A 16,497-nucleotide genomic window follows, 5' to 3' on the forward strand; every position below is an offset into this window, starting at 1 on the left:
TAGTCCGTTCTTGCAAGACTGCTGAGACCACAGCTAGACTGCATGTACACGCCTCAGCAATCCAACACCAGCAATGTGTACAGAGATTTGCTTCAATGGATTAGTGATGAGTTTAAAGTTAAGAGTTTGCAGAACTGAGGCTTTAGCAAAGAGCAAGACAAAGACCAAGTGGTTTGAGGATTAGAAATTCGATACAATTAAAATAACCCTGAGTGAGTATATCTTGACCAAATGAGGTATAAATTGGGGTAAAGATAACTGTCTGAAATAACTGAATGATCTAACTCTCAAGGAGGGAGAGGAATTATTGAGTGTGGTCCAAGGGGGTATAACTAGGAGTGAATGGATGAAATTGTGGAAGTGAACATTTTTGGAAGTATACATGGGAAAACTTCCTTATAGAGAGGAATATTCTTCCCAACAAAGTGGTGGACCCTTTTCTTGAGTAACATACAGCTAGGCTGGCAAATGTGCTAGGATGTACTGGTGGGGGCAGTATTTCAGTGGGTGGGGGAGGGGTGGGCAAAATGACCTAATAAGTCTTTCCATCTTTGGTTTTAAAAATACAGCACATTTGAAGTCAAAGAGTGACAAGAAGTGTTAAACTGCTTGTGCATAGAAAAAATGCTCGAGGTTAATTTTATGTTGGAATTTCAGGTTGGGGGACTTGCCTCTGAAAATGTGAGATGGGCAGAGGCTGTAAAAGACTTCAAAGAGCAGGAGAGCACATTGTGTGGAGATGTCTTACTAATCACAGCCTTCGTCTCCTACCTGGGTTACTTTACGAAGAAATACAGACATGACCTGATGGATGGAATCTGGAGGCCGTACTTGCACCAGCTAAAAGTAAGCACCACTACTTAGGGTAACCGTTGCTCCTGTCTCTTACAGGAGTGCAAAATCTGACACCCAAGGAATCCCAGACAAACAATGACTTCCGTTGTGAGTTTGCCACAAGCCCAAGTAAGAGGCTGCCCCAGGTGCATACCAGTAGCCAGACTGTGATTCTGGGACTCACCATCTGGTCCCTGGTTCTCACCTTGCTCTGGGGGGGGGCAGTAATCTGTGCTCATTCTCAGTGGGCTGCTACTCCCCTTCCCTCCTAACAACTTGGTTATAAAAGTGAATGAATTTGCAGAGGTGCAGAGGTGAAATGCTTAGAGGCTTTTTAATATGGCAGAAACTGAGCAAACTACTGAGTGATCCCCACACCTGGAAGTTTGAGAAAGCAACAGATGTCAAGTGCTGATGGCAAAAAAATCACAATATGTCCCTTCTTCTTTGAGCGATGGTTCCTCTTGTATTCCACTGGGAGTTTAAACATATACACCTCACATCCTGAGCTGCAAAATTTGAATGTAGAATCCGTAAGTCTGCGCATGTGCCCTGACTCATCTCATGCCTCCGACCCAGAGGATAAAGGGCAGGGGGGATGACCATCTCTCCAGTTCCTTCTCACTGCCACATGGTCTGGGTCAGAACTAGCTTTGGCTTCATCCTACAAGATAAAATTTAGATTTAGCTTTGTAAATAGTTTTAACAACTAGTGCAGTTTTTACAGTTTAGTATTTTATAGATCTCTTAGTGTTTAGATTTAATCTCTTTGGGGGAACATATCCCCTTCCCCCATTTCTCATTCGGGTACTGGACTATGCCCAGGGCTCCAGGAGTCAAACTCTGCACTTTCTGCCCACAATCCTTCTTGGTCAGTGATAACCACCAGTGCTGCCTATACTCCCTTGGGGAAACCCACATCATGGTGAGTTGCATTATCTGCCAACCATTCCCCAGCCGAACCCGGGAAGAGCAGGAACGTCATCTCTGGAAACACCTTGTGGAGAAGGCAATGAGGCCTCAATTGGACCCAGGCCATGAACACCCCCTGTACATTCCTCAGCAAAGAATGCGCCTCTTGCTGCAAAGTCTGACTTTAGTGTTGGAATGGATATCCCCATAGAGCCCCTGGTGGGATCTTCTCAGGAATCCAGGAAGCACTCTCATAAGCATGAAACTAAGTCTTCCTCTAAATCCATTTTAAAAAGTTAGATTCTGCTCTGAACAAAAAGAAAGCCCACAAGTATTGGACTATGTTGATACTGAACCACAATCCATCAGTACTGTCATCCTTGGCACCTCCCAAATGGCACTGATGAAGAGTGATCATTGTTTACTTTGTCTGTCCATATCTCCATCTTCCTCAGCGATTACACAATCTTCTGTGGCTCCGGTGGCTCAGACAAGTAGAACCCCTCTCACATCAGGGAGATCTGAATCAGTTGCCACTCCACAGGACATTTTTGCTCTCCCAGATCTGGAATCCCCTCCTCCATCAGATCCTTCTGTCTCCAAAGGAAAGATAACACCACTGAGGGCACTGATCCTCACATCTGCTCCTGGATCCTACAGAGGAAGAGAAGTATTATGCATCAGATCCAGTCATTCTGTTGGAACCAGTAAGACAGCAATCTTTATCTCCAGATGAAGCAGTGACTGCTATGTCTCCTTCTCACGATGTCTTCAGACAGTTCCAGGACCTTCTTTGCAGAGTTGCTGGAGAACTACAGGTTCCTCTTGAAGAGGTCCAGGATTCCCAGCATGAATTCCTAGACATTCTCCAATCCTCCGGATCCAACAGAATAGCATTCGCCATTAATGAAGCTGTGCTAGAGCCAGCTAGAACAGTTGGGCACACCCCTGCCACTTGTCCTCCCACCCCCAAGAGGGTGAAGAAGTGTTATATGCCAGTCAAAAAGGCAGAATTTTTGTTCTCTCAACCCCTTCCCAACTCAGTGGTGGTCCAGGCCGCTTCTGAAAGGGCAAGACAGCAACATTCCCAGTCTACTTCTATGGATAAAGAGGGAAAACACCTGGATCCATTGGGGAGAAAGGTTGTTTCGTCATGTGGCTTCCACCATCTCAACCGCTTAATTTACAAACTCAAGTTTCGGATGGTCACATTGGCATCTATAATTCCATCTTTAGAAAAGGTCATGTGGTTTGCGGCTCTAGATATGAAGGACGCCTACTTTCATGTAGACATTCATCCCGCTCACAGATGCTTCCTCAGATTCATGGTGGACTCTGACCATTTTCAGTAGAGTGCTCCCTTTCAGCATAGTGACCGGCCCCAGAATCTTTACCAAGGTATTCTCGCTAGTAGCAGCTCATGTCAGACTTTGCAGACTCATTGTCTTCCGCTACCTCGATGACTGGCTCTTTTCACCAAGTCCCTCCAGGAAGCCTATGTGTCAACGTCTGTAATGCTGCACCTCCTCTCCTCACTGGTAGTCAGCATAAATGCCAGAAAATCTGTTCTCACTCCCTTATAATCTCTGGACTTCATTGGGATCCCCTTGAATTCTATCACCACAAGAGCGTACTTGCCCAAGGACAGGTTCCAGACCATGAACAATATCATAGCTCAGCTCACAGACAGTCCTTAAATACCAGTCAAGACATGTCTGTCTCTCTAAATCACATGACCTCATACACTTACATCACCCTGTTTGCAAGTCTCCATCTTTGTTGCCTTCAAACATGGCTGCATTTGATATACTTTCCAAACCGCCATACCAGGATCATCCTGATAATAGATCCCACCAAGGTAGTGTCTTCTCTGATATGGTGCACAAATCCTTGTCAGACATGCGTGGCCGTGAGACATTCTGTGACTCGAACCCCATCTTCACGTAATTCTGAGTTGTTCTGTACAAAATGTGCCGTCTTGAGGTATCATTTTAAAAGTCTTGATCTGCTAAACATTAATATCCTGTTGGATTGTATGTGCTAACATCGTATGTGAGGTTATGAAGTATTGCTGTGTGTTTTACTAAAATGTGTTGTAAGGCAGGAGACACCTACAGTCATACTTTCAGGTATAACAATAGGGTAGTCAGACAGCATTAATGGTTCACTTTCACCCAACGAGGAAAGAATCCACAGTCAGAAACTGTTTTTCAATGCAGACTTCACAGAAGGAGGACGTACACAATGGAACACTGCTTGACCAGTGGGGATGTCCCCCCATGTCATAGCGAGAGATCTTTCAAGCAAGCTGGAATAAAGCTATAAAAGAGTGGGGAAGTGACATCATCACCTGGCTGCACCCTTCCCACAACTCAACACCTGGAAGAAACGTCTAAAATACAAAGTCTTTTGAACAGGGGAGGGGGTCCTGGACTGGAGAAACATTCCAGCCTGTGTATTAAGAAACAAAAACCTGTTTGTACCATCTATCAGGGTGAGACATTGCTTGATCGAAATTCTGTTTAATTTGTAGAGCTTAAACTGCGAAATAGCTTTTATTTCTTAAAGTAGCCAACTCTGATCTTTTATGCCTACTACTTATAATCACTTAAAATCTTTCTGTAGTTAATAAATCTGTTTTGTAATTTATCTAAAACAGAGTGTTTGGTTGAAATGGTCGAGAAATCTGCTCAAGTTACCAAGGCAGGAGCATGACCTCTCTGCATCATGGTGGGGGTGAACTGGTAAATGAACTTACACTGGTCAGACCTCTGAGCAGTGCAAGATGGTATAATTCTGGGGCACAGTGCTGGAGAGCTGGGGTGAATTGACTGGTGCCTTAATACTGTTGGTTTGTAAGGGGCTGGGGAAAACATTCATATAACTCAGCTGGGTGTTTCCCTGCCTGTGGATGTCTGTGTAAGTGTGGCTTGCTGACAGTATCACAGTGTGAGAGGCAACCCAGGTAAACATCCTTGCAATCTAGCTGGGTGTGGAGCTCCACCTGCTGTTGTACTAGGTGATAACAGTGCTCAGAGGGGTCTACTGTTAGTCACTAGCAGGCATTGTTGAGAGCCAGCCCAGGCTGGAAGATTAAGGGGGCACAGCGGTTCCAGTTTCCAGGCAGCCCTCCGGGGGACCCCCATCACAGGGCATCCCTTTTCTCCCTTCCTCACTGGACAGGATCATTATTACAGACATACCCCTATTAAGTTGGGGAGTCCACATAAACAGCCACACAGCACAAGGTAACTGGACGTCTTTAGAGTCCAGGGTGCACATTAGTATCCTGGAATTGCAAGCAGTCTGGAAGGCCTGTGAGGCTTTTCTTTCATTCATCCACGCTCACTATGTCCTTATAATGTCAGACAACATTATGACTCTTTTCTACGTCAACAAGCAGGGAGAAGCAAGATATATCCACCTTTGTGCAGAAGCTGTCAGCCTGTGGAACTGGAGTGACAGCAATTGAATCACCCTATCAGCAGCCTACCTTCCGGGGAAGCAAAATGTGCTTGCAGAATCCCTCAGCAGACATTTTGCGGTCCACCACGAGTGGGCGCTCCACTCCTGAGTACTGCACAATATTTTCACTCTGAGGCACCCAAACCAGGGATCTGTTCTCTCAAGCAAACAGAAAATGCATCAGATATTGCTGCAGACGAGCCCTAAGCTGCTATTCCCAGGGCGACACTCTACTTCTTCCTTGGTTGGACCAATTCAACTATGCCTTCCCTCCACTACCGCTCCTGCCACGAGTTCTATTCAAAATCCAGCAGGACAGGCATCAGTCGTCATGATTGTGCCCTACTGTCCCAGAAGTTTTGGTTTCTCGGGCTCCTATGCGTGTCATCCTGACTACCAATTATCCTTTCAACATTTCATGAGCTTCTGACCCAGTGGAACGACAAGATCAAGCACCCTAATCCATGTCAGCCACACCCAGGGCTTGATATTTGGATGCGCATCATCCTTAAAACGTTCATGCTCCACAGTCGTGCAAGACATCCTTTCTAATAGTGGGAAGGACTCCACTAGAAGATATTACCTATCTAAATGGGGATGCTTTGTTCTTGGGCTCATCAAAGGAGCATTCTCCCAGAAATTGCAGATATTCCTCTCATCTTGAATTATATCCTCTCACTGAAGACTACAGGCCTGTCCATCAGCTGCTTGCAAGTACACTTGGCAAAAAAACAGTACATACCATTCACCTTCTCAGGGCTATTTGGTCTTCGTGCATCCACCAACCTCCAGATACTGGAAAAACATAATCAGAATCTTCCTACCAATTCAGAAGTCTATTCTCCAGTGGGACCTGTACCTGGTTCTCTCAGAACTTACAAGACCTACTTTTTGAACCTTTAGCTTCTTGCTCCATGTTTCTCCTTTCCATAAAAGTCACTTTTCTCATACCATCACCTCAGCTAGAAGGGCTGGCGAGCTTGGAGCAATGATAGTGGGTCCTCCTTACAGTGTGTTCCAGAAGGATAGGATTTCTTTACGTCTACACCCCAAATTCACCTCCAAAGTAGTTTCAGAATTTCACCTTAACCAATCAGTTAATTTATCCATGTTCTTTCCAAAACCACACACATTTGCAGAGGAACAAAGACTCCATTCCCTTAATGTTTGGCAGGCCTTGATCTTTTCCCTACAAAGAACAAATCCCATTAGGAAGTCCCCAAGACTATTCAAGTCTATAGCAGAAAGAATCAGTGGGTGTGCCATCTCCACTTAGAGAATCTACAAATGGATCTCGGGCTGCATTCTATTCTGCTACCAGCTATCGAACCTTTCCCCCCAGCTGCCATGGATAAGAGCTCATTCCACAGGAGCACAAGCAATGACCTATGGCATCACTTCAAGAGGTATGTATCCTTGGTATCTGTAAAGCAGCCATGTGGGGCTCCATTTACATGTTTGCAAGCTATTATGCCCTGGTGCAGGACTCCTCTGCTGATGCATCCTTTGGGATGGCAATCCTCTGCTCTGCTGTACTGTCTACATCCTCGCACTCTTCTCCTACTTAAGTACTGCTTGTCAGTCGCCCACAGTGGAATACAATAGAGACCATCACTCGAAGAAGAAAAGGAAGTTACTGACCTGTTAATGGAGATGGGTGGTCCCTATCTGTATTCCACTATCCACCCACTTTCCCTTCTGCTTTGGATCTTCTCTGATTTGTGGTAGAGAAAGAAATGGAGAGATGGTAGGTCTGCTCCGCCCTTTATCCTCTCGGTCAGAGGCACAAGGTGAGCCACGGCTCATGCGTGAACCAGTGGACACTACTTTCAAATTCTCCAGCTTCAGGTGCATGGTGCACATGCCTAAACCCACAGTGGAGTACAGATAGGGAGCACACATCTCAAAGAATCGCCAGTTACAGGTCAGTAACTTCCTCTTTCTATAACATTGAACAAGGAACTCTGTTAGAGTAAGAAAGCCAGTGTTATCCCTAAAGCCATCCTGTCTCTTTGCTTCATGCAGAGTTTCTCCTAGAACTTCCCTTCTGCTGCCTGAATTCCTGCAAAAAATTTAAAGAGACAGTCCACATGGCATCACAAAAAGTTGATGGCATCTCCATTTCCCATAGCGGGTAAAGCGTGCTTACCAGTGTCACGTCCAGGTTTCCTAGGTAAACATAGTTGGCCCAGAAAGGGCCTTGCCTGTAGCAAAAGAGTTCCTAGAGTTGCGAATGTCATTTTGCAAGCCAACAGTAGATGTAGGAGGATGTTAATTATACTCTTCTAAACGGTCATGTCAAAGAGTTTGTACATGGCAATTTGTGATCTGAACCTGCTCTGCTTAGCTGTGATGACTTGGTGTGCTTAGCATGCTGCAGGCATTATTCTTTGTGTTTTTCTGTATCACAGGAATGAGTGAGGCTTTTAATACTAGATTGAAACCATCCTGTAAAACTGCAGGTCACCAACAAATAACACTTAAGCTAAATTGCTATACTCAGATCTGCTAGCTCATCCTTGGAATATTAGCAGCTTCTTTTGCAAGTTTTTAACAACGTGCATGGGGACATTCTTCCTTTGCTTTCAGGTTCCAATCCCTGTAACTCCATCATTAGATCCTCTGACAATGCTGACAGATGACGCTGATATAGCAGCCTGGCAGAATGAAGGCCTTCCAGCTGATAGGATGTCCACGGAAAATGCCACAATCCTCACAAACTGTGAACGTTGGCCCCTTATGGTTGATCCCCAACTCCAGGGTATCAAATGGATCAAAACCAAATATGGCGAAGATCTCCGAGTGATCAGAATCGGGCAGAAGGGGTAAATGCAAACCGCCATACAGAATCATGTATTTTAATTGCTTGCTAGAGCATCAGACTTGAAGTACTACATGTGTTTAACTTCAGTGTCAGGATTACTGGAGCAAATGAGAGTGGCTGGGAAAGCTCCCAAAGTTGTTTGTGTTGACTTGCTTTTTTCATTACCAAGATGATGGAGATTTCTGTTTAAACATAAGAGGGGCTGCTCAGTGTTTGGCCTAATTGCAATAAAAATCTCATTAAAACTGAAAAGGAGGAGGAAGGAGATGTATGTGGGCAACCTGGATACCAATCTTCTGCACATGGGATGGTAATTCTCCACCCTGTGGACTTAGTCCATTTCAGGTGCCTGTTGTGTTAGCACATGCCTTGTATTCTGCTTCACCTGACTCAGTTCCACAATGGGACAAAGGTAGAGCAGATCTCACTTCTACAGGTCCTAGAAAGGGAGAGAGCCTAAGCAAATAGAATAGAGCTGCCATATTCATCAGGGGTTGAGGAAACTGTCAGTCCTACTCCTCCTGCCATTTGATGGGGCCTGGCAAAGAATTCAGGGTTAAAGACAAAGGAGAAGTAGGGGCAAGATGTTTATGGAAAGAATTCCCACCTTCTCTGTTTCTGCTGCCCATTGGATGGGGAAGGTGCTTGTCAAATGGGCCAGACTGACCACTGAATGCTGAAATATCCTCGGTTTCAAAGGGGATCAAGGTGATTGGATGGCTGGAATTCCAGTCCTGGAAACCGACCAATCAGGTAGCAGTTTGAAAGGGTTGTAAGTACCCCAAGGGTGCTGCTAGCTGCTCATTATGAATTTTAGTTATTTAAAGCAGTAAAATGTGAAGTGATGAAAGTGGAGGATGTGTCTCGACATCTAGGTGGGAACAGAAAAAATCCTGTAAGATCCACTCTATCTGCCATCTGTGCCTGCCCTGTGGTGCTTCCCCTTCTTGGGCAGCATGCCACGGTGTCACCTACACAAAGGGAGATGCTTTATTTGGAGGTGCAGTGTAGTTCATATAGACATCCCTAGTTAACTGTGATCTGGCTAGCTGGAGCTGGGAAGCCCTGGGTAAGTCAGGTGGCTAGCCCACAGTGAAGCTGCTGCTACTGTGGTTTCACTGCTTGTGTAGCTAAGCTAGCTAGTTTCAGAGGGGTAGCCGTGTTAGTCTGTGTACAGCAAAAACAGTGAGACTCCTGTAGCACCTTAAAGACTAACAAATTTCTGCAGGCATCAGCATGCATCTGACTAAATGGATTGCAGCCCACGAATGCTTATGCCTGCAAAAATTTGTTAGTCTTTAGAGCGCTACAGGACTCCCGTTGTTTGAGCTAGCTAGATTAAAGCTAGCATGGGTATGTCCACTTAATTGTAACCATGCCTCGTGCTGGCAGTGTAGACATACCCTGTGCCTAACCATCTAAAGCTATGTGGAATCACAGACAGCCTGGTCACTAAGCTCAGTATGAAATGTAGTAGAAACCCCATTGGTTTTTCAGCAAAAGAAGGCTGGCTCTCTCCCCCACTCCTGCCCCTCATCATTTTTGTTACCTTTTCATTGTTCAGTGGTGTTCCACAGCTTTCTCCAGTGACCCTCAGGGCTCCTTGCAGCAGTGAGTGGAGTCTGTGTTGCATGCTGATATTGTGCCAATGCCATCTGTCCTAGGTATTTGGACATACTGGAACGAGCCCTTGCTGCAGGTGAAGTGGTTTTGATTGAAAACTTGGAAGAATCTGTGGATCCAGTTTTGGGACCATTACTTGGCCGAGAAACAATCAAGAAAGGAAGGTGAGATTTTGGGAGATTGAATGAAATGTGTGTCTGTGGCCATCAGCCTATCTGGCCTTTTCCCAGTGTCGGTAGAAAAAAGAGATGGGCTCTTTATGGTAGTATCTTGCCTTGGGGACGTGTGTGTGTGTTTTTCTAACTTCCCTAGTGTTCTGCCTTTGGGATTGGGGTGATACTTTAAATCGGGGCAATCATGTCCTTTGGAGTTGAAATAAATCTTTAGCTATCTTAATTATGGGAACCATCACTTGGTTCTCAGTATAGAAGCAAATATCCCTCTCCCATGCCCTTCCCTCATGTGGCAAAGGTACCTCTGGACAGTCCTAATGTCTACATTTTGGATAATGTTGTTTCAAGCTATTGTTACACAGATTGTGAAGGTAGAAGATCCCCTGTAGGCTGCGCCGGCGGCTCTTCCTCTGTGTCAATCTCAGAGGGAAGCCACACCTCCTGGCACCTACGCTCTTCGGGGAGTCCGAATTAAGGGGCTGCCTCCGGCACTCAGTAGGGCGAGCCTTGGTTCAGGCCGCTCCTTTGGGGAATTGTCTCTTACCCCCACGGGGTGTGCTAGCAGTCTATGGCCCGGCCCTCAGCCAGGGACGGGCCAGCAGCAGGAAACAGCCCTCAGCAGGGCGAGGAAGCAGTCTGTAGCCTAGCCTCTCTGGAGGGCAGGCTGGCTAGCACAGCCTCGAGCCCTTAGCAGGGTGAGCAGAAGTCTATGGCCTGGCCCTTGGCAGGGCGAGGCAGGGCAGAGGGACAGCAGTCTCTAGCTCCTAGCAGGCGGAGTAAGTAGTCTGTACCTGGCCTTCGGCAGGGCGTGGCAGGCAGTAATGGACCGGCTCTGGCGCTCAATGGTCGGGGTAGGAAAGGGGGAGGGAGACGCAGGCCCACCTGTCTCCACTGCATCCCAGCCCAGGGCCCGGTCAGTGACGGGGTTTCCCATCACTGGGTCAGCGGTGCTCCAGCTGAAATGCACTGACTCACAGCAAGCGTCAGCTCAGCCGGACCGTAGTCGGCTTCCCTGGGCTTCTCTCCCTCTGCGTCAATCTCAGAGGGAGGCCACACCTCCCGGCTACAGTGAAGAAAAAGTGTCCTCATGTTGGCCACCTTATTATTGGCTAGTTAGAGAATAAAGTTGCAGCTTTAAGTTTGCAGGGAGTAGTCCATGGTGGGAGAGGAGTCCCTGGGGTAATGACCAGGTGCCTTTCAGCATGAAGATATTCATGCTAAGGGGCAGGAGAACTGATTTTTAAAACACTGATTTTAATGCTTTAATGCTGATTTTTTTTAAAAAGTGCCACAGATGATCCTGGCAATTACAGGCCGGTAAGCAAACTTCCGTACCAGGCAAATTGCTTGACGATATAGTAAAGAACAGAATTATTGGACACATAGTTGAACACAATATGTTGGAGAAGAGTCAGTATGGCTTTTGATAGAGGAAATCATGCGTCACCAATCTATAAGAATTTTTTGAAGAGGTCAACAAATATGTAGATGAGGGTGATCCAATCAATATAGGATACTTGAACTTTTTCAGAAGGCCTTGGACAAGGTTCCTCACCAAAGGTTCTTAAGCAAAGTAAGGATCATGGGACAAGAGGGAAGGTCCTCTTATGGATCAGTATCTGGTGAAATGATAGGAAACAAAGGGTAGGAATAAATGGGTAGTTTTCACAGCGGGGAGTGGTAAATAGTGGGGGTCCCCCCAAGGTTCAGTACTGGGATCAGCGTTGTTCAACATATTCATAAATGATCTGGAAAAAGTGGTACTGTGAGGTGGCAAAATTTGCAGATGATGCAAAATTACTCAAGACAGTTAGGCAGAATACAAAAAGTTACAAAGGGATCTCACAAAACTGGGGGACTGGGCAGCAAAATGGCACATGAAATTCAATGTTGATAAATGCAAATTAATGCACATTGGAAAACATAATCATAACTATACATACAAAATGATGGAGTCTAAATTAGCTATTACCACTCAAGAAAGAGATCTTTGAGTCATTGTGGATAGTTCTCTGAAAACATCCACTCAATGTGCATTGACAGTCTAAAAAGCTAAGAGAATGTTAGGAACCCTTAGGAAAGGGATAGATAATGAGACTGAAGATATCTTAATGCCACTATATAGATCTATGATACACCCATACTTTGAATACCACATGCAGTTCTGGTCATCTTATCTCAAAGAAGATATTGGAATTGGAAAAGGCACAGAGAAGAGCAGCAAAAACGATGAGGAGTAGGGAATAGCTTCCATATGAAGAGAGATTAAAAAGACTGGGACTATTCAGCTTGGAAAAGAGATGATTGAGAGGGGATATGATAGAGGTCTATACAATCATGAATGGCATGAAGAAAGTGAATAAGGAAGTATTTACCCCTTCACATAACACAAGAACCATGGGTCATCCAATGAAATTAATAGGCAGCAGATTTGAAACATACATAAGGAAGTACTTCTTTACACAATGCACATTCAACTTGTGGAACTCTTTGCCAGGGGATGTTGTGAGGGCCAAAAATATAACTGGGTTCAAAAATAATTATACAAGTTAATGGAGGTTATGTGCATCAATGGCTATTAGCCAAGATGATCGCGGATGCAACCCCATGTTCTGTGTGCACCTAAGCATATGACTGCCAGAAGCTGGGAGTGGACAACAGGATGGATCATTCAATAATGAATTCTTTTCATTCCCTCTGGAGTGTATGGCACCAGCCACTGTCTGAAGTGAGGATGCTGAGCTAGATGGACCATTGGTGTGACCCAGTATGACCATTCTTATGTACAGTGCCCAGCACAATCTGGCCCTGATTCCGTACAGTGCTACTGTGCTACAAAGGGTAATAGAATTTTATCTTTTTACTGATACCACATCTACACATACAAGTTACACCACTCTACCTGTACCAGTGTGGACACAATTATATCGGTATAAAGCTGCTTATGCCAGCATATCTATTCCCAAGAGCAGGGGAACAAACTATACTGGTATAAGGCACTTTTACCCTGGTATAACTGCATCCAAACTAGAGCATGTACTGATATATCAGTTAAGAATCACACCTTTACCTGAAATAGTGATATCAGTACAAAATTATGTGTAGAGCACACCTAAGATAAATGCACATTTTTCTCCTGACATAACACCTCAATACGGCCCAGTCAACTGTGAACTCTTCTGCTCTGATTCCTGTTGGCTGCATTCACACCTAGGTTTACTGTGCTGTGATATTCATTCTATACCGTCCTTCCCCTGTAGTTATAAATCATAACTCCTTTGTCAAATAATGCAATATATAAAACAACTTGGAATTTTGCATGGTATCCTACTTCACACAGGTGACAGTGCAGCACAAACAGTCTCCTGTCTTGGCTTCCTTTTTAAATCTTAGTGCGATCTACAGACCCAGCCTAGTCTGAAGAAGACCCCACAGATTTGGAGTTATGACTATTTAAAGTCAACAGGTTGAAACTTTTTTTTTTAAAGAGAGAGACTGTTGAGCTGCTTCAAAACTAGGAGTTACTTATATTTGAGATTGAGCATCTCAAATGGAGATGGCCCGAAAGACTAGACAGTCTCAAACTTGGGGGTGCCTCAACTGCCATCTAACAGTAAATGTTCTTAATTTTAAATGGACATATATGTATGCTGAGTGTACATAATGTCATGCTGTTAAATGTCATTAGATGTGAATGGCATTTGCCAGGGGATAAAATAGCTGTGGAAGCCACGTGAACATTTCCATGTGTTGATTCTGTTTCAGATATATTAAAATTGGAGACAAAGAATGTGAATACAGCCCCAGTTTCCGTCTCATTCTCCACACAAAGCTAGCGAACCCGCATTACCAACCTGAGATGCAGGCACAGTGCACTCTGATCAACTTCACTGTAACTCGAGATGGCTTGGAAGACCAGCTGTTAGCAGCTGTAGTGAGCATGGAGCGGCCTGACCTGGAAGAGCTAAAGGTTAGTTGCTGGTAGCAAACACTGTAATTAAGGCACTGTTGATAAACATTCAAAAATCATGAGTCAGGAGCCAAAATCATTAGATTGGCTTAAAAGAATGAGATTTTAATAAATGTTGGGTTCTTTTTCTTTGACTTCTGGGTTCTGAGCCACATGTTTCCAGGAACTAGGGCTTTAAGTAAATGATCAAATATTGTGCAGTTTTCAATGAAATCATGAGAGTAACAATGCTGCTAAGGATGGAAAAGCTTTTCAGTTATAACTCTTGCTCCCACTTGCTCCTAACTTGCCAAAAGGTTCTCCTCTGGCGCTCAGACTTTACAGGCGTCAGGGAAATCCACTCAGTCATTTTTCATTTTTGCAAGGTTGAGTAAAATAACATACACATGGCAGAATTTTATTGCCACATGTGTTCTCTCGTTTTTTGTAAAAAAGCCCCACCCTCTTGGGGACATCTTTGTGCTTTCTCCCTTTTCAGCTGGACAGGCCTCGGGAGACTCTGACAGGACAATTTGCAAGGGAGGCTTTGCAGGGGGTAGTGGCTGCTTGCCTAGCACACTGGCCGAAGACTTGGTGGGTTCTAGTCCCACCTCTGCTACTAGTTTGCTCAGATGAGTCACTTGCCTTCTGTGCCTTGCTTTCCCTATCTGTAAAATGAGACAATGACACTCACCTCCTTTGTAAAGTGTTCTGAGATCTGTGGCTCACAAGTGTTATGGAAGAGCTGGATATAATTGTTATATGTGTCACAGGAAAACATACTTCCCATCAAGCAATGAGGAAAGTCATGAGCATGAGAAAAATTTACCAGACATGCTCTTTTAGGGTCCCTTTGCAATTTTTTTCTTCATTCTGTAATATTTCGCAAAGATTAAGCTTTCATTTTAAAACCTCCTATTTTTTAAGTTGCCAGATATAGTCAGTCCAGGGTACACAAATATGCAGCTGCCCTTTGAACCCAGTCTTTCTAAAAAACGTCTCAAGTAAAACCAGAGTAGCAGCACAAATGGGAACAATGCCTCCTCCATCTCATGCTCCTCAGTCAAGTCTGAGTTGGAAAGCTTAAGCAGGACCATTGAAATGCAAATATTTAGCTGTATAGCAGTCAAATTAAATGTATGCCTCAAGTCAAAAAAATAGTAAGAGGACCAAAAAACGCCACCATGGCTAAACACCAAAGTCAAAGAAGCAATTAGAGGCAAAAAAGAAATCCTTTAAAAATTGGAGGCCAAATCCTCCTGAGGAAAATAGAAAGGAACATAAACTCTGGCAAATCAAATATAAAAGAGCAATTAGGAAGCCAAAAAAGAGTGTGAAGAGCAGCTAGCAAAATATTCATAAACTAACAGCAAAACGTTTTTTAAGTACAGCAGAAGCAGAAAGGCTACCAAACAATCCGGGGGGCCACTGGACAATTGAGGTACTAAAAAAGCACTCCAAGAAGACAAGGCTGTTGCGGAGAAGCTAAATTAATTCTTTGCATTGGTCTTCACTGGAGAGGATGTGAGGGAGATTCCCACACTTGAGCCATTCTTTTTACGAATTCTTAGACAAATTTGAGGAATTGTACCAGATTTAGGTGTTGATAGAGGAGGATTTGGAATAAATTGTTAAATTAAACAGTAATAAATCACCAGGACCAGATCGTATCCACCCAAGAGTTCTGAAGGAACTCAAATTGAAATTGCAGAACTACTAACTGTGGTATGTAAACAATCACTTAAATCACCTTATGTACTAGATGACTGGAGGTTAGCTAATGTAGTGCCACTTTTTAAAAAAGGTACCAAATGCGAGACTGGCAATTAAAGGCCAGTAAGCCTAACTTCAGTACCAGGCTAATTGGTTGAAACTGTAGTAAAGAACAGAATGATCATACACATAGATGAACATGATTTGATGGGGAAGAGTCAACGTGGCTTTTGCAAAGGGAAATTGTACCTCGCCAATCTATTATAATTCTTTGAAGGAGTCAACAAATGTGGATAAGTGTGATCCAGTGGATATAAGATATGTGGACTTTCAGAAAGCTTTTGCCAAAGTTCTTCACTAAAGGCTCTTAAGCAAAGTAAGGATCATGGGACGAGAGGGAAGGTCCTCTCATGGATGGTTAAAAGACAGGAAACAAAGGGTAAAAATAAATTATCAGTTTTCAGAATGGAGAGAGGTAAATAGTGGGGACCTCCAGGGATCTGTACTGGGTTCAGTGCTGTTCATCCTATTCATAAACGATCTAGAAAAAGGGATAAATGGTAAGGTGGCAAAATTTGCAGATGCTACAAAATTACTCAAGACAGTTAAGTCCAAAGCAGATTGCAAAGAGTTACAAAGGGATCTCACAAAACGGGGTGACTGGGCAACAAAATGTCAGATAAAATTCAGTGTTGGTAAATGCAAAGTAATGCACAACTGGAAAACATAACCCCAACTCTGCATATAAAATGATGGGGTCTAAATTAGCTGTTACCACTCAAGAAAGAGATCTTGGAGTCGTGGATAGTTCTCTGAAAACGTCCGCTCAATGTGCAATGGCAGTCAAAAAAGCTAAGAGAATGTTAGGAACCATAGCTAATAAGATAGAAAATATCATAATGCCATTATATAAATCCATGGTACTCCCACAGTTTGAATATTGTGTGCATTTCTGGTGGCCTCATCTCAAAAAAGATATATTAGAATTGGAAAAGTATGAAAGG

General features: G+C 44.1%; 1 protein-coding gene across 1 annotated transcript in view; it reads left to right on the top strand.

The window, feature by feature from the left end:
• DNAH9 (dynein axonemal heavy chain 9) overlaps positions 1–16,497 on the top strand; it is a 361,000-nt gene that overhangs the window by 216,653 nt on the left and 127,850 nt on the right. The window contains exons 52-55 of the mRNA XM_067547747.1: positions 658–846; positions 7,801–8,036; positions 9,700–9,822; positions 13,597–13,801. Of these exons, the coding sequence (XP_067403848.1) occupies positions 658–846; positions 7,801–8,036; positions 9,700–9,822; positions 13,597–13,801 (753 nt within the window). The remainder of the gene's footprint in view (positions 1–657; positions 847–7,800; positions 8,037–9,699; positions 9,823–13,596; positions 13,802–16,497) is intronic.

The sequence above is a fragment of the Emydura macquarii genome, unplaced genomic scaffold, assembly GCF_026122565.2.
Source record: "Emydura macquarii macquarii isolate MOO-44397 ecotype Brisbane River unplaced genomic scaffold, CSIRO-AGI_Emac_v2 contig_1230, whole genome shotgun sequence".
NCBI lineage: Eukaryota > Metazoa > Chordata > Testudines > Chelidae > Emydura > Emydura macquarii.